The sequence below is a fragment of a genome, unplaced genomic scaffold (assembly GCF_019419815.1).
Source record: "Pyrus x bretschneideri cultivar Hongxiangsu unplaced genomic scaffold, Pyrus_bretschneideri_v1 Contig21, whole genome shotgun sequence".
Taxonomy (NCBI): domain Eukaryota; kingdom Viridiplantae; phylum Streptophyta; class Magnoliopsida; order Rosales; family Rosaceae; genus Pyrus; species Pyrus x bretschneideri.
Genome location: NW_025999513.1, coordinates 6,152,567 through 6,170,311, shown reverse-complemented (window position 1 = coordinate 6,170,311; position 17,745 = coordinate 6,152,567). Strand labels below are relative to the sequence as shown.

Genomic DNA, 17,745 nt, shown 5'->3' with positions numbered 1-17,745 from the left:
CAACTTTAATCTAATTGGAGAAATGGTCCCTCGACTTTAACCCAACTGGAGCAATGATCCCTCAACTTTAACCCAATTGTAGCAATGATCCTTCAACTTTAACCCAATTGTAGCAATAATCCTTCCAATATAACTCATTTTGACAAAATTCTGACGAAGTTGACGAAACAAACCATAGCTACACGTTTTGATAACTTGATGGACCCCAATTGTAGCAATGGTCCTTCCAACATAACTCATTTTGACAAAATTCTGATGAAGTTGAAAATGATTATAGTTGCACATTTTGATGAGCAGAGGGACCAATGATAATAGATTTTTAGTTGATGGACTATTGCTCCAATTTGATTAAGTTGAAGAATCATTGCTACAATTTTCTCAATAAATAAAATAAAAATAAAAAAAAATAAAAAAACCCCGGAACGAAAGCATCAATCATCGAATCTCCTCGGTAAGATTATACGTTTTTAGTAAAGATAGAGCCACGGTAGGAGGAGCTGCAATAAATTTGGCCAGGTAAGGCAACTTAGTCACCATCGGCTGCACACAATCACCATAAAAAACAAGCCATTAAAAGTAAATTTGAAGCCACCACAACTATAAATCATATCTAAAATCACAAGTCAATTCCAAACTTATAGGACATAGCCTGGATTGAGGAAGAATGCTCCAACAAAGTCTAAGAAGTTTATTGCAAAACGATGGGAAAGAGAGGGAGAACGCTAGGCATCACTGGAGACCAGTGAAAAATGGTAAGAGAATGGTGGGGAAGGAACGAGGAATAGGAGAAGCTTGGAAAAGGGTTGCTGCCCACCCCAAGCTTAAGAGGTCGACAACTCGGATCTAGGGTTTCTTTTGAAAATGAATAGGGTATGTTTTTTTTTTTTTTTTTTCTTTTCTTAAGTGGTCATCTTTTGCAAACAATTTGCAACTACATAAGTATATTGTGAAAATTGAAACTACATAACCCAAGTAAAACTTCAAAGTTCAACACGGTCATATTTTGGCTTTAAATATATGGTTTGGCTAGGATTGATTTTAGCTATTTATATGTACCAAATAAATTGACGATTACGGTAAATAGTGTCTTTGCATGCGTAACTCGTCAATCATCATAATTTCATACTAGCCTACACTTTGTGTGTGATAGCAGTTTTCTGCACATGGGCTTGTGCAGTAAAAGATAGGGGTTTGTGCAGTACAGAATGCAAATGCTTTGATAACATGGAGATGAGGAAAGAGAAATAAAATAAATTTTTGTATACGCAAAATGATATTACTGTTCATAAATTTTAAAATACTTTATTGAATTACAATTAAATGACAAAATCGTCTTTTGATTGAGAGTGAGAATTTTGCCAAGGTAACATAGATTTTCACCTGCGGTCGTCACACTAGTTTACACCCAGTCGGCTCCGTGCGCATTTTAGCAAACATGCCAACTAACCAGAAAGAAAGGTGGTTCATCCGCCGCACTTTGATATCTCCGTCATTCCTTCTACCTCTTTACTACTCAACGGACCATTCGAGGCCTCCTCCCTTTCCTTAATAACACACTCCCTCTCTCATTTCCTTCATTTTCTCTCTCTAGATCCTTTCTCTCCTCACATTCCCAAAATGCAGGCCTCCCTCTCTCTGCCCTCCCTCTCCCACGCCGTCCCCAGATCAAACTACGTCGTTCAATTCGCCCTCCCTCTCCCGCCGTCCAAGCCTATCAATCTCCGATTCTGCGGCCTCCGCCGCGAGGCCTTGGGATTCTCGCCTCTCGCCCACTCCGACTCGCACCGCGTCCGTCTCTCAGCTCCTTCCCGCTCTGCAACAATCTCGGCTTCGTCCTCCTCCGGCAATGGCAGCCCTCCCAAGTCGTTCGACTACGACTTGCTCATCATCGGCGCCGGCGTCGGTGGCCACGGCGCTGCTCTCCACGCCGTTGAGAAGGTACGCTCACTCCCACACTCTCCACACACTCCTTTTAAATTTTGCTGAGAATTTGCAGCCCTGAGCTTTGGATTCAGCTCAATTATCAGTGATTGGGTGCTGTTTTAGCTTAAATTTGACTCTAGAAGCTTCGATCGTCTATGCGTTTTGCTTAATAGAGTATACTGGCTACAAAGCTTTGATTTTTATTTTCCTGGCTTATTCTACATTAAATTGAATTATTCGGTCAAGGTACCGAAAATGTACATGCCGTAAGTGTATCTGCGTATATTTTATGTTATGGCAAGAAATACATTAGCTACAAGCCTACAAAATTTTAGTTTTTGCTTGAAAAATTAATTCTTGGACTTAGATTATTCATGTGAATGTATATTTGGTAAGTGTGTGTGTATATGCGTATATCAAATTTTTTTGTGTGTTAACGAATGATCCTTTAAGTTGAATTAATTATTTTCTTTCCTCAACCGAAAAATGCAGGGTTTAAAAACTGCCATCGTGGAGGGAGATGTGGTGGGTGGAACATGTGTTAACAGGGGATGTGTCCCATCTAAAGCTCTTCTGGCAGTTAGTGGTCGGATGCGTGAGCTTCAGAATGAACATCACCTTAAGGCTTTAGGTTTGCAGGTAAATCATAGTTCTGTAATATCAATTCAATTGCATGTACATGTATTTTCACGTGTAAATGCAAGAAATTGTCATCGTATATTGGTTACTTGCAGTAATGGTCAGTTGTGAAATTTTTTGTATCTTATAGTGCTGCTTTCTTGTGACTTACGTTAGGTTTCAGCAGCTGGATATGACAGACAGGGAGTTGCTGATCATGCGAATAATCTTGCAACAAAAATTCGTAATAGTTTGACCAATTCTATGAATTCTCTTGGAGTGGACATTCTGACAGGTGTTGGTACAATTCTGGTAAGTCGTACGCTCTTTCAAGTATATTTGGTGACTGACACAAAAAAAATGTTCTCGTGTCCAGTTAAAAAAAAATGAAGCTTGTTTTGGTACATTGTTGAGCTCATTAGGGCATGGCTATAATTAAGTTTGAGATCTCTCTGTTGGGTTTTTTCCAGCCCATGATAAGTTGTCCTAAGTCTATTGGGAATTAATAGTCTTAGAGGATTAAATTGTTTTCCCAATTGGAGTTAGTTTCTCAATTGGAGAATGATTGATAACTAGATTCCAATTAGGATTAGTAATCCTTATTGAAGAAGACCTTTATTATGTCTATATAAAGGGGCTATTGTACTAGTTTTGAGAGGGGAACAAAATAATAAATTGTATACCACTCAAGGGATTAGAGTGAGAGAACATTGTAAAGTGTGTGCGAGAGAAAAGAAAAGAGATAGTGCATTTCTTGTTCTTGTTCTTGTTCTTGTTCTTTTCAGGTTTTTCATCAAGTCCCAGTTCTACAAATTTGGCAAGATTATTGGTTGTACTCATTATTGATATAGTGAAAGATTGTTGTTGCTGTCCGTGGACGCAGGCACATATTGTCGAACCACACAAATTCTTGGTGTTATTTAGCTTGGTTATGGGTAGTTCGATCAGGGGGAGTCTGGTCATGAAAAGTTCGATCAATGGGAGTCTGGTCAAGAGGAGCAATCCTATTATGGTATACCTTCCTCATGGTCTGGAGGGGGAGATTGTTGGGTTTTTCCCAGCCCATGATAAGTTGTCCTAAGTCTATTGGGAATTAATAGTCTTAGAGGATTAAATTGTTTTCCCAATTGGAGTTAGTTTCTCAATTGGAGAATGATTGATAACTAGATTCCAATTAGGATTAGTAATCCTTATTGAAGAAGACCTTTATTATGTCTATATAAAGGGGCTATTGTACTAGTTTTGAGAGGGGAGCAAAACAATAAATTGTATACCACTCAAGGGATTAGAGTGAGAGAATATTGTAAAGTGTGTGCAAGAGAAAAGAAAAGAGATAGTGCATTTCTTGTTGTTGTTCTTTCAGGTTTTTCGTCAAGTCCTAGTTCTACAGATTGGCAAGATTATTGGTTGTACTCATTATTGATATAGTGAAAGATTGTTGGTTGTACTCATTATGTCTATATAAAGGGGCTATTGTACTAGTTTTGAGAGGAGAGCAAAACAATAAATTGTATACCACTCAAGGGATTAGCGTGAGAGAATATTGTAAAGTGTGTGCGAGAGAAAAGAAAAGAGATAGTGCATTTCTTGTTGTTGTTCTTTCAGGTTTTTCGTCAAGTCCTAGTTCTACAGATTGGCAAGATTATTGGTTGTACTCATTATTGATATAGTGAAAGATTGTTGTTGTTGTCCTGTGGACGTAGGCACATATTGCCGAACCACGTGAATTCTTGGTGTTATTTATCTTGGTTATTTGTTTTCGATTTCTGGAGTTTGTTCTATTTTTCCCATTCTTAAACACGATATTCTCAACACTCTCATACAACATAAGTGCTGGCATCCTGATAGTTATCCTAACATTGGTTCTTTTGTTTATGGAAAATCCAGGGCCCTCAAAAGGTGCAAATTGGATCATCTGACAAAGTTGTAACTGCAAAAGATATAATCATTGCCACCGGTTCTGTTCCTTTTGTTCCTAAGGGGGTTGAAGTTGATGGTAAAAATTATATGTTCTTCTCTTTCTTATTATCTAATGGTTTGGTCAAATAAGTTTTTTGGTTTTGGAAGACGTGTAAAAGTTGATTGATTTGAGAACATTACTTACTGGCTTAAGGGATCTTTGTGACTGACTATATAATGGACCTCCAGGAAAGACTGTAATTACAAGTGACCATGCACTCAAATTGGAGTTTGTTCCAGAGTGGATTGCGATTGTTGGAAGTGGTTACATAGGTCTTGAGTTCAGTGACGTGTATACAGCACTTGGGAGTGAGGTTTTCATTTATCTTCTGAGTTTTTACAATAATTCTATGTGAAATTCGCTAATTTAATTGGTCAATCAGTAACTTCTCTCATGTTTTATTTATTTTAATTTTTCAAGACTTTCTTTACGATCTAGGAGTTCTTATCTCACAAGGCATCCTAGATTAATCCTAAGTATTTTGCAGGTTACTTTCATTGAAGCTTTAGATCAGCTTATGCCTGGTTTTGATCCTGAGATTGGAAAGTTAGCCCAAAGGGTTCTAATTAATCCACGGAAGATTGATTATCAAACTGGGGTATTCGCATCCAAGGTAAGCTGATGATTGACGTTTCTATCAAGTGTTTCCAGGATTTCTGTTTCAGTTTTTCACCTTCTTTGGTCTCTTATAGATCACACCAGCCAAGGATGGGAAACCAGTCACCATTGAACTAATTGATGCAAGGACCAAGGAACCAAAAGAAACCCTTGAGGTAAATAATTGGATCTGTTGTTAATTTGTAGATTAACCTGCTGTGGTTCTGTTCTTGAAGTCTGGCATATGTTTAGACTTCCAAATTGATGACTTAGTAGCTTGAGTGCTTGCCTTAAAATTACTATAGGCATAACTGTTACAGTTCATAAGTATGAAAGGTTTTTCAAGGGATTTGTGATAGACCATTGTACTCGTTATCTTCTCCCAGGTAGATGCAGCACTAATTGCAACAGGAAGAGCGCCATTCACACAAGGTCTTGGATTGGAGAATGTATGACATCTCGATTAACATTTATTTAATTTTGGAGTATATACAAAGTTATTCAGCAAATCAGCAGCAATAGTTTCTGACATTATTTTTGTGCAGGTCGATGTAGCAACACAACGTGGCTTTATTCCTGTTGATGAGCGCATGCGAGTAATAGATGCAAATGGAAAATTGGTATGTTGCAAATTTTCTTGTGATCATGAACCCTCGCATCAACTTATCGATTGTTTCTGACCTGAATTTCGAATATCAGGTTCCTCACCTTTTTTGCATTGGTGATGCTAATGGCAAGATGATGCTTGCTCATGCAGCCAGTGCACAAGGAATTTCAGGTTACTGCACCTAACTAATTTCATTTGAATCTCCCTCTCGCTCTCTCTCTCTCACGCACAAAAACTTAACAATCTTCAATACCTTTTTTTTAGTGGTTGAACAAGTCACAGGAAGAGACCACGTGCTCAATCATTTGAGCATTCCTGCAGCATGTTTCACTCATCCAGAAATCAGTATGGTTGGATTGACCGAGGTGAGTAATTTGCCAGATTTTTGTTTTTTTGAGGTTACGCTTTTAATTAGAGATCTTGTAGCTTTCATAAATATTGGAAGTTTAACTAAACAATTACTATTTTCAGCCTCAAGCAAGGGAGAAAGCTGAAAAGGAGGGATTTGAAGTAAGTATCGCCAAGACCAGTTTCAAGGCCAACACAAAGGCCTTAGCAGAAAATGAAGGAGAGGGACTCGCTAAGGTGCTTTTCTCTCCCTTTTTTCCAAATCTATTTTTTGACCACGCAGAAATAAGTACTGAGTACTGGTGTTGTCAATGAATTGTTCTTTATCGCTGTTATGTACGGTGGATATTAACGATCCTCTTTCTGCTTTGTTTTCATGCAGTTGATATACAGACCAGATAATGGAGAGATTCTTGGAGTTCATATATTTGGGCTACATGCCGCAGACCTTATTCATGAGGCATCAAATGCGATAGCACTGGGGACACGTATTCAAGTAATTTCCCATTCAAAGCTAATGTGTTTGCGTACCACTGCACTCCTAACTTTCAGTTGTATTTAACTTCCATTTGATCTTGCAGGATATCAAATTTGCAGTCCATGCACACCCTACTTTGTCCGAAGTCCTAGACGAACTTTTCAAGTCAGCAAAGGTGAGCTGCTGACAACGTCTTAAACCACGCTTCACGACTATGCCAGTTCTTTTTCCTGATGTGTTTTTACCCAGTTATCTTTTTAAATTATTGTGGGGCAGGTAGCTCATGTTTCTAGCCCAGTAAGTGAACCAGTTGCAGTCTAATCTTCCTCAATGCTCGACTATAAATTTTGAAGATATTTGCTTGTAATAGGGAGCGTCAGCAAGTTTTATATCTCAAGCAAGAAGAGATCAACACCCAGAGAAAAGAAGGAACACGAGGGAATCAAGGACGACTTGGCCCGAAATATTTTTCGCCTTTGTAGCTTGGATTCTTAGTTCTGTTCATGGCTTGAAGAAACACTTGTATTCATAATTGTTGTCATATGGAAGCATTGTTTTTTTCGTAGTTGTAGACAATATTTTTCGCATAAGAGGCGGGTTTACTACTAAACTCTACTGTTGCTTTAGCATAATAGCAGTGATTAACAATAACTGGTGAATGTAAGGTGGATCAGTTATTTTCCGTTAGGTTGGTTCCGACGGGTTTTCGTTCTTAAAATTTAAATTGTTCAGTTCTGTATAGTTCAGGGATGGAAAATAAGGTGCCATTTATAATTCTTTTTCGTCAGTCAGAAAATCATCTCAGTAGCATTGGAATGAGAATTACATGAACTAAGCCCAGCCTGGTTGCGCAAACTTGTAACTAAGCAGGGCATTAAAGTGATTGATGGGTGATGGAGCCTTGGTCAAGTGAGGTATAGTTGGTTGAAGTTTGTTTGCCTCACTTTAAGCACGCCCTATGCCCTTCGGGGGCGCCCTGCCCTTACGAGTGGGGTAGCGAACAAACAAACACACAAAGAATCACATGAACCAACAAATTATGCGACATTATTTGACTAACAATTAGATTCATAACTTTCAAAATTGCAGGCACAGTTTAATAAACATTTCATTTTCAGTTTTTCGAAGATCGAAAACTGAAATGGTTTTGGTTTCCAATATTTTAATTTTTTTTTTTAAATTGAAGACTAAAATATTTAAAAGTAGTTACCAAACACACTTTAGATTTTAAAATTTTGAAAACGAAATGGTTATTAATTATTTCTAATTTTTTTAAATTTTAAAATCAAATAAAAAAAAATGGTTAAACCAGCCACGCTTTTGTAGCATGTAATGATGATGAACAGTCTGAATGAGTTTTCACTATAAATAAAGCATTTTCTGATTGGAGTCGGTAAGTTTGAGTACAACAGGGAGTTTTAGTGCTTGTAAAATGTTCTTCTCCCTCCAGAAGAATAATTTAATTGATTCAGGTAAGATATTAGAGTGAACTAAAAATATTTAATGAAAGAATAGGATATCAAGTGTTATTTCATTAATAAACATATTGAACGGCAACATAGCAATCATGAAATTTCAAACCTGAACAGTGATGAAAAACTGTTTAGATTTTTTGTGGGTGTTGGAGGATGAGGGAGCTTTCTTCATCTTCACTTTGGGGGGGCTTTGTGTGTCTTGATCTCTGACGAATTCATGAGGTGCGGGTTCATGCTAGATGGCTGGTGCTCTGCACGGCGGAATAGGATGTCGGTGTCTGCTAGGTTTTTTAGTTGTGTGTTTTGCTAGGTTTTCGAAGGATTTGACAGTATTTTGAAGGAATCGAAATGGGGTGGAATGTGCGCGAGGATCCCGAGCAAACGATGCCTACCTACTGTAAGTACAAATTTTAATTCATTTTGTGCTTCGTTGGTTCCCTTTTTTATTCCCGTTATTTTGGGTTTGTTGATTCCAAAATCTTTGTTGGCGATATGTGGGTTTCATTGATCGTTTATTCGAAATGCTTACTGATATGTTGTAGAATGGGGGTCATATGAGTGCTTTGTTTATTCTTGTCAAGAAAAAGGTTGTTTGGGTGTTGGTGGTCCAGGGGTCCAGTGGGTGCTTTGTATTTTGTTGTCAAGGAAAATGTATTTTGGGTGATGGTGGTCTTGGGGGTCCTTTGGATAATTGTTTAACAAACAAAATTTCAAATTTGGGTGCTTTTGTTTTGTTTTGTTTATTCTTCCAAGTGGAATAATGAAGGGTCTTTTTGGTGTTTTGTTTGTTGGAGATGGGTGGGTTGTTTTCAAATTCAAATTTATTCAAAATGCTTACTGATTTGTTGGATAATGGGTTCCTTTTGGGTCCTCTTGTGGTTTAGGGTGGGTGTGGTCGTAAGGTTTGTTGAATATGTTGAATTGCAATTGTTTGCATTTGGGGTGTGGTCCTAAGGTTTGTTGGTTGCATTAACTAGGGTATTTTTGGTGCTTTTTTTGTTGGTGAAGAAGATGAACTGTTTTCTTTATTTAGGGCTTAGGGCATAGGTCTTAGGGCTTAGGAAGGCTTAGGGCTTAGGGCTTAAGGCTTAGGAGGGCTTAGAGCTTTGGGCTTTGGGCTTTGGGCTTTGGGCTTTGGGCTTAGGGCTTAGGGCTTAGGGCATAGAGGTTTGGGGTTTGGGGTTTAGGGTTTAGGGTTTAGGGCTTAGGGCTTAGCGGTTTAGGGCTTAGGGCTTTTCTCTGCGATGTGCTTTGGGCTTTGTTTTATTTACATTTAGGGTGGGTTGTGGTCCTAGGGTTTTAACTTTTTTTTTTTTTTTTTTTTTGGTGAATTTTAGGTTATCCAAAACTATTTTCAATTCATTTGCATTATGGTAGGGAGCTCAATCATGAATACTACTATGGGGGGAAGTTGATTATATAGATTATTGCGACAAAGACTCAATGTCTATTCCTGTGATAGATGATATGGTGGAAGCTCTACGATATAGTGAGATGTTCATAAACTACTATTACAAGATTCCCAACATGGACATTAGTAATGGTTTGAAGCCCATTAGAGTGATGCCGATGTACAGAAGATGTGCAACTTTGTTCCAAGGGCTCGACTATTAGACATGTACATTGAAGAATTGTCTGCAAAAGAAACCCTTACCAAGGAACAACATTTTATGGAGTCTATAGAGTGCAACGGTCCAAGCATAGTGGTTATTGAGGAATTAAGTGATGAGGAAGGGGATGTTATGACAATAACTTGTAAACCAAGAAGAAGAAAAAAATGGTTGCTAGCTATTGAAGGACCCTCAGATAATAAGGGGATGTCTGTTGAAGAAGAAGTGATGGTTATGTGCTCGGATGATGGTTTTCACTAAGAAGAGGTGGCTGGTACAAATGTGGCTGAGGTTGAAGATGTACAAGTTGCTGAACAAGTTGAGGTTAAAGATGTACAGGTTGATGAACAAGGTGAAGAGGAACACAGTGATACCTTCTTTGATGTACCTGTTAATTTTGAAGGAGATCAAGAAGGAAGTGATGAACAAGATCCTGAAGAAGACAGCGACTTTGTAGGGAGTGATGAAGATAACCTAAATTTTGCTAAGTATGATGTGATTTAGGAAGCACGTGAGGTGCAATATGAGCAAAGAACACAAAGGCAATCTCAGAAAAGGAAAAAAAAAATAGGCAAACTGAGAAGAGTAATGAAGGAGAATAAAAGCAAGTCAATGAAGGAGAATGCGAGACAAAAAGAGGAAGGACAACAAGAGGTTGAAAAAGCTGGAGATAAGGAGGTGAATCTAGTTCATGATCCATATTATAATTATGATGATCTGGAAAGTGTACATTCTGAAGATGAAGAAGGAGGCAAAAAAAAAAGAGCATTATCCAGAGTTTAATGAGAAAACGGACATGAAGAATCTAAAATTTACTCTGGGGATTATTTTTAGAGACAATGTGCAATTCAAGAGAGCCGTCATGATGTATTCCTTAGTGAATGGATATGGGAAATTCATTTTCATAGGAATGAGAAGTTGAAGATTGCTGTCAAATGTGCAAAAGATTGCCCTTGGATGTGTGTTGCTGGCAAGATGTATGAATCAAACAACATCCAAATCAAGACAGTCATTGATGACCACACATGTGGGAGAACTTGGGCAAATAAGAACATGACTGCGTCTTTACTCACAGATTTGTACTTGAATCGGATAAAGCTCAATCCTACATGGCCTGTCGAATCCTTTTTATCCACTGTGGAATCCGAGTGGAATCATGGGTGTACAAAGATGAAGGCTTATAGGGCATTGAATAAAGATTTCAAGATTATTGAGGGGAAACATGCAGAGCAATATACAAAACTATGGGATTTTGTTGAGGAAGTAAGAAGAACTAACCCTGGAAGCATTGTGAAGTTGAAGTTGGATGAGGGAAGGTTTCACATGATATATGTTTGCTTGGAGGCATGCAAAGAAGGCTTTAAGGCAGGATGTAGATCTTTGATAGGTTTAGATGGGTGCCACTTAAAGGTTTTACATGGAGGGTTGTTGTTATGTGTTGTTGGCATTGATCCAAAAGATGAGACATAGGTTATTGCTTATGCAGTGGTGGAAATGAAAAATCAGGCAACTTGGATTTGGTTTTTACAGCTGTTAGCTGATGATGTGGGTATAGAAAACCAAAATGGGTGGACATTTATTAGTGACAAACAAAATAGGCTAATTCTAGCATTTCAAAAGGTTTTCCCCATATGCCACCATAGATTCTGTGTGAGGCATTTGTACACAAAGTATATGAATTTGTTCAAGGGGAAGACTATGAAGGATGCTTTATGGGGAAATTACCAAAAGAACAACGGTTCCACATTTCAAAAATGCGATGGAGGAGGTTTAGAAGCTAGATGAGAAGACCTACAAATGGCTAGTGAAGAAGCCTGCAGCTCAATGGAGTAAGTCCCACTTTGATACCTATCCAAAGTGTGACATGTTGCTGAATAATTTGTGTGAATCATTCAATGCAGTCATACTAGTGCTAAGGCAAAAGCCTATTATAACTATGCCGCAAATGATTCACACTATGTTGATGAAGATAATTCAAATGAGGTGAGGTCTAATGATGAAGCAAGTAGGAGATCTCTGCCCTAAGATTAAGAAGAAGTTGGAGGAAGTTAAACTCTTAAGTGGTAGGTGCATTGCACAATGGTCAGGAAGGACCAAATTTCAAGTGGATGCTAGAGGTGGGGAACAATATGTGGTGGACTTGGTTGACAAAACATGCTCTTGTAGGAAGTATGACTTGATAGGAATACCTTGTAACCATGCAATATCTGCCATCCATTTCAAGAGAGAAAAACCTGAGGATTATGTGAATGCTTACTATTCAAAGGCACGGTACTTGGAAGTTTATTCTCACTTAATAATGCCAATGAATGATATGTCATTGTGGGAGGATATTGAAAACCCACCAATCTTGCCTCCATTATATACAAGGCATCTTGGAAGACCAAGGAAGAAAAGAAACAAAGAAGCTGCTAAATTGGAGAAAGATGGTGAACAAATTCCCACCAACCCATCTAATAATCTTGAAGGTCCTCCTAAGCCACTTAAGCTAGGAAGGAAAAGGTAATGTACTTTGAAGTGTACTATATGCAAGCAAGAAGGACATAATTTAAGGACCCATCATCGACATCTTCCTCCAAGGGACAAACATGTAACATTTTGTACTTTCTTTAATCCTTTAATCCTTTAATCCTTTAATCCTTTAATCCTTTAATCCTTAATCCTTTAATCCTTTAATCCATGTGCTCGAATGATTTTATAGGTTGTTATAGGCATCCACATCAACATAAGGGAGAGCATCATCATCAGCCAAAGCTGCACCTAGAAAGAGGACAAGGAAATCTAAGGTAAAAACCCAATCATCTCCTTTATAGTTTACAACAACAAGTTTAGTTTAGAACCTTGCTTTGCATCTGACATTTTGTAATGAACATTGAAATTAGGCATCATAAACAGGGGATGGTTCATTTGCAAATCCTAAAGCTCATTCACCAAGACCCACCAAGCGGAGAAAGACAAGGCAAACCAACACCTAAAGATGCCAGAAATTGTAACAAATTACTGTTTTTTAGTTCATGTTTTATGTGCAATAGGAACCGAAATTATGGTACATGGGTTCTGGAATTAGACATCACAAACATTGAATTTCTTTTGGTTTTTTGAACTGATTTAGAACCCTGAAAATGCACTGTTTTGCTAGAAGAATTTCAGTAGGTTTTTTGAATCAGTGCACTGTGCATGTTGGGATATTTAAGGATCTCTAATGGATATCTTTGTAAATGTTGGATGGATTAACGATGTCATATGAATTACAGTTCATCTTTTGGTCTTTGCAAATGTTTTGTTTCAAGTGGACTTTGTGTTCATCTTTTGGTTATATCATGTGTTTATGTAAGATTTGTGTTTATCTCTAGCTTACATCATGTGTTGATGTGGGATCATGTGTTTATGTAGAATTTCCATTTGGTTTTTTAGGTTGTATTATCTTCCAAAATGGATATAACATCTCACATCGTCTAGGGGAGTGGATCCTATAAGCCTTATATGTATATTCTCATCTCTACCTAGCACGAGGCCTTTTGGGAGCTCATTGGCTTTGGGTTCCATAGGAACTCCAAAGTTAAGCGAGTAGCACGCGAGAGCAATCCCCTGATGGGTGACCCATTGGGAAGTTCTTGTGTGAGTTCCCAAAAACAAAAAATGTGAGCATGTGGTAGGGGCCCAAAAAGGAAAATATCATGTTACGGTGGAGTTGAACCCGTGATGTGGTAGGGGCCTGGGCTGAGATGTGACAATTTGGTATCAGAGCCTAACCTTGGCCATGATGTGCCGACGAGGACATCGAGCCCCTAAGAGAGGTGGATTGTAACATCCCACATCGTCCAGGGGGTGGATCATGTAAGTCTTATATGTATATTCTCATCTCTACCTAGCACAAGGCCTTTTGGGAGCTCACTGGCTTCGGGTTCCGTAGGAACTCCAAAGTTAAGTGAGTAGCGCGCGAGAGCCATCCTATGATGGGTGACCCACTGGGAAGTTCTCGTGTGAGTTCTCAGAAACAAAAACCATAAGGGTGTGGTAGGGGTCCAAAATGAACAATATCGTGCTACGGTAGAGTCGAACCCAGGATGTGGTGGGGACCCAAGCTGGGATGTGACAATTTGGTATCAGAGCCTAACCCTGGTCATGGTGTGCCGACGAGGACGTCGGGCCCCTAAGTGGGGGTGGATTGTAACATCCCACATCATCCAGGAGAGTGGATCATGTAAGCCTTATATGTATATTCTCATCTATACTTAGCACGAGGACTTTTTGGAGCTCACTGGCTTCGGGTTCTGTAGGAACTCCAAAGTTAAGTGAGTAGCGCCAATGCCGGCCCTGAGGGGGTGCAATAGGTGCCACCGCACAGGGCCCCCGATTTTTCAAATTTGCATGCATTTACGTATATATGGTAGTATGTATAGAATATTACAAACTTGAATCTTAGCGCAAGTGGTATTATTGCTTCTTTACAACAGCCTAGGAAATGGGTTTGAAACTCGTCTCCATTATCTTTTCAGTTTATTTTTATTAAATGCATAAGCTTCCACAAAATAATATAAAAATTCCACACAATAACATGAAAATTTAAACCCTGACCTTCTAAATAGTTAAGAAAAAACAATACGCCACATTTTCACATGTTGATTTGTTAAATTTGTTTGTGCTATTAGAATTTATAGAAGTTCAATTGAAAACTAAAATTATTTTTTTGAGCAAAAAAATAAAATAAAATAAAATTCTTAGTGCTTTTTAAGGCCTCCAATTCACTTTTGCACAGGGCCCCTGAAATCTCAAGGCCAGCCCTGAGTAGCGCGCAAGAGCAATTCCATGTTGAGTGACCCACTGAGAAGTTCCCGTGTGAGTTCTCAGAAATAAAAACCGTGAGGGTGTGGTAGGGGCCCAAAGCGGACAATATCGTGCTATGGTAGAGTCGAGCCTGGGATGTGGTGGGAGCCCGAGCCGGGATGTGACAATGGACCCTTTACATTAATTTTTTTATTATTTTATTTTTTTTGTTGACGTGGACTACTTTTGGCTGGAAAAAATTATGCTGAAAAAAATGACGTAAAAATTAATTTTGAGGCGAAATCTAAGTGTCATACCACGTGGAAGTTCATATGTGGAGAGGATGGGACCCAGCATAAGCCACATTAGCATATAACGAAGGAATTGACAGATAACGTAACGGAGGTAGAACATTGCAACAAATTCGTACATAAGGTATGACATTGAAACTTTTTAAAGACAATGTATGAAACTGTTAATGACCCAATAGTTGAAGTAGTTCTGTGTAATCTACCAAAAACAAAACCTTCACGAAGAAAACCAGACACATAAGACACTAACCGAAAAACATAAAATGTCAGCCCTTCTTCTTAGGATTCTCTTCCTTCCTATTACCATTTCATTTTCTCCCGTCCTCTCACACTCTCCTTTGTCCTTTTCTCTATATAAAAATTCAAAACAAGATGTTGACGTATGTTAATTGTAACCATTGAAATAAGAGAAGAAGGAAGAGGAGAACAATTAGGAGGGGAAATAATCCTACTCCCCTTCTTCGGATGATGCACAACTCTACCTTTCAGCAGCAGCAAAACATTGGTTCATTTTATTTGTGAACAACATCCTCTACAACAAGTGTTTACAATATCAATATATATGAAAATAACAGTATGTAAATCTAGGGAAGTATCGAGTAACATGTCGATATCCGCTGCATTCGATGGAATTATAAAAATTTGTAATAGAGTTAATATATCAACTCATTCAAATTTACTCAAAATTAGAGAAAAATTTATGTAAAACATTGAGAGGTTTGAAAGCAATGAGTTCCATCAAACTTCTTGTAGTAAATTGATAAATATCATCAATTTTCATTGATTTTCTTTATCTCGTTGATATAAGATGAAGTTTCCATTTCACCCCTCTCCATGTCAACCATTGTTTTTTCGGAAATTTCGACATAAATATCAACAAATTTGTGAGTATTTAAACACTGCATACAACAACAAAAATATAGTTAAAATTATATAACTAAGTATAAAATATGAAAAATACTGAAAAAAATTAAAATTAAAATGGCAAAAATACGGTATATCCAAATTTTTTTTAGAAAAAACAATGTTATCTTCACTAAGCCTAAGAGAGTGTGAAAGTGAACTAAACCTCACAATAGACCAGCCATAAAAATGTGATTGCTAGAACCGAACTTAAGACCTTTCACTTATAAGTGAAGAGATACTAGTAAACTATAGTACTAAGTAGGTTGCCGAAAATAGAAAATGACCCTTTTTTTCTCCTCTTACAAACAAATATTTAATTAGGTTAAATATTTTAATTTTATTTATTCAATTCCATGAGAAAAAGCAAAGAGGGTGAAAGGCTAAAAAAATATGAACATCAACTCCCTTCCTGAAGAAACTCAATAATTGCCCCAGATTCGGAGAGTTCAGATTTAATTAGGTTTTAACTTTACAATCTCATAGTTAAAAGGTGACCCCAAAATCATAATATCAATCCATTGATAAGAACTCAACCAACAACACAATGAAGCATAAAACGACATCAAAATCAAAACACCCTACCCGGAAAAACCATGAATTGAAGGTCTCACTCTGCTCTTCTCCCAACTAGGCATAAAACCCAATCGAAATCCAAAAACCCTAATCGGAAAAATGTCAACAAAACCCTAGATGTACTCAAATACTAACTACAGTTGTGAACCCAAATTTTAATCTGCAGAAAGCCCGGCGGTAAGGGCGTCGATTCTGGCAATACTTGAGTATCCCAGGAAATGAATTAAACCATTAAACCCAAAAAACAAAAATCTTAACAAATACAGAGATGCGATGCTAAAAGCCTAAAATCCTTCAGAAACTGTGTGTCCAGCTAACCAAAAATGCTTGCTAAAAATTAGAGCAACTAGCTCCTATGAATGCAGAACCCAAATACCATTATCAACCACAATCCATACAAGTAATCTAAACTAAAGAAATTGAAATTCCATACCATTGTGATAAGATTAAGATTAAGCATTTGTCGATTTCAATCGATAAAATGAATGCAGAACCACAGAAAGTATCTCAAAACCTCGTAATCTCTTTAACAGAAGTAATAAATTAGGAGTACTGCTCGTACATGAAATTGAAATAAATCCCACTTGAGTAACATCAAACTACTATGTTACTAACGACAAAGTAAGCATAAAACGGCATCGAAATCAAAATACCCTAATCGAGAAAAACCCAATCAGAGCCATGATTGGAAGGCCTCACTCTACTCTTCATCAGAGGCGGATTCGTTCTTGGTGTTGTTGTGCTTCCTGGCGTACCTCTGGTTCCTCAGAAACTTGGGGTCCATCTGAAACCCAAAAACCCCAAGAATTGAAACCCAGAATCCAAAATAACAAAACCCACAAACAAGTACTTAACAAAAAAGCTTAAATAATGCAAAAATTGATGAGAGAGAGAGAGAGGTAAAATGGTTACCCCTTTGGTGGAAGTGTGGCGGTGCCTCTTAGGCTTCTTGATGCCGTTCCTGTGGGCCTTTCGGGACTGGTTGTGGGCGGTGTGATTCTTCGACTTGGCCATCTCTGCAAATCCAAAAACCCCAATTCAAAATAAGTGATTAGAAGCAAAAATGGAGACGACAATCGAGTTAGAGAGAGAAAGAGACGAACCGGAAAGAGAACGATGGATCTAGCACGTCGACGCTTGGGTGGTTTAGGGTTCTCTTAGCCGCTGTAAAGTGAGAAGTAAGGCTTTATATGTGAGCACCTCCAAAAACCCTAGCTGCCGGGTCTTGCATTTCGCCATGACGAAAGTACTCTTTCAGTACCAAATTCAAAGCTTGGGCTTCGGTTGGGCTGGAGATTCAGGGCCCGGTCTTAGAACTATTGGGCTTTATTGTTATCGTCACATAATTTGGGCTTAGTTTCATTTTTTGAAACCAACACTTTTTTTGTTTTGTTGTTGGAATAAGACTACAACATTTGGAAAAATATAAAAAGAACGCACCTGATAAACAAATGTTGGCCAGGATTCGTCTTCATACACTTCCACAATTCTCATGCTGTATTTGTGTATAGCTCTCTAATAGAAGTAGGACTCACCGCACATATGAGTTTCATCTATATTATAAATAAGATG

At 38.1% G+C, this 17,745-nt stretch overlaps 3 protein-coding genes across 3 annotated transcripts; 2 read left to right on the top strand and 1 right to left on the bottom strand.

Moving 5' to 3' along the window:
• The first annotated feature begins 1,550 nt into the window (after positions 1-1,550).
• On the top strand, positions 1,551-7,272 carry LOC103959321 (dihydrolipoyl dehydrogenase 2, chloroplastic). Its single transcript, XM_009371673.3, has 15 exons — positions 1,551-1,938; positions 2,416-2,562; positions 2,719-2,853; positions 4,429-4,537; positions 4,690-4,814; positions 4,989-5,114; positions 5,194-5,274; positions 5,485-5,547; positions 5,644-5,718; positions 5,798-5,876; positions 5,970-6,070; positions 6,177-6,290; positions 6,436-6,549; positions 6,635-6,706; positions 6,808-7,272. Exons 1-15 carry the CDS (start codon positions 1,618-1,620, stop codon positions 6,850-6,852), a joined length of 1,707 nt encoding a protein of 568 aa, XP_009369948.2. The 5' UTR covers positions 1,551-1,617; the 3' UTR covers positions 6,853-7,272.
• A 2,932-nt stretch (positions 7,273-10,204) lies between these two features.
• LOC125477383 lies at positions 10,205-12,122 on the top strand. The gene is made up of 4 exons (XM_048584414.1): positions 10,205-10,342; positions 10,451-10,932; positions 11,518-11,621; positions 11,704-12,122. The coding sequence occupies exons 1-4, from the start codon at positions 10,205-10,207 to the stop codon at positions 12,120-12,122; spliced, it is 1,143 nt and encodes a 380-aa protein (XP_048440371.1).
• Positions 12,123-16,676: 4,554 nt separating this feature from the next.
• Positions 16,677-17,408, bottom strand: LOC125477352 (60S ribosomal protein L29-1-like). Its single transcript, XM_048584364.1, has 3 exons — positions 17,277-17,408; positions 17,086-17,189; positions 16,677-16,957 (listed from the first exon to the last, which is right to left on the bottom strand). The coding sequence occupies exons 2-3, from the start codon at positions 17,185-17,187 to the stop codon at positions 16,874-16,876; spliced, it is 186 nt and encodes a 61-aa protein (XP_048440321.1). The 5' UTR covers positions 17,188-17,189; positions 17,277-17,408; the 3' UTR covers positions 16,677-16,873.
• Between the last annotated feature and the right edge of the window lie 337 nt (positions 17,409-17,745).

What these genes read in the sequence shown, in the direction of transcription:
- LOC125477352 (XM_048584364.1), bottom strand. Translation starts at nt 17,187, where the DNA reads ATGGCCAAGTCGAAGAATCACACCGCCCACAACCAGTCCCGAAAGGCC. An exon ending in GCCACACTTCCACCAAAGGG is followed by an intron (nt 16,958 to 17,085) that starts GTAACCATTTTA and finishes TTTGGGTTTCAG; the next exon opens with ATGGACCCCAAGTTTCTGAG.
- LOC125477383 (XM_048584414.1), top strand. Translation starts at nt 10,205, where the DNA reads ATGAAGGAGAATAAAAGCAAGTCAATGAAGGAGAATGCGAGACAAAAA. An exon ending in ATTATGATGATCTGGAAAGT is followed by an intron (nt 10,343 to 10,450) that starts GTACATTCTGAA and finishes GATTATTTTTAG; the next exon opens with AGACAATGTGCAATTCAAGA. An exon ending in TTGAAGTTGGATGAGGGAAG is followed by an intron (nt 10,933 to 11,517) that starts GTTTCACATGAT and finishes CATTCAATGCAG; the next exon opens with TCATACTAGTGCTAAGGCAA.
- LOC103959321 (XM_009371673.3), top strand. Translation starts at nt 1,618, where the DNA reads ATGCAGGCCTCCCTCTCTCTGCCCTCCCTCTCCCACGCCGTCCCCAGA. An exon ending in AACCAAAAGAAACCCTTGAG is followed by an intron (nt 5,275 to 5,484) that starts GTAAATAATTGG and finishes ATCTTCTCCCAG; the next exon opens with GTAGATGCAGCACTAATTGC. An exon ending in AAGGTCTTGGATTGGAGAAT is followed by an intron (nt 5,548 to 5,643) that starts GTATGACATCTC and finishes ATTTTTGTGCAG; the next exon opens with GTCGATGTAGCAACACAACG.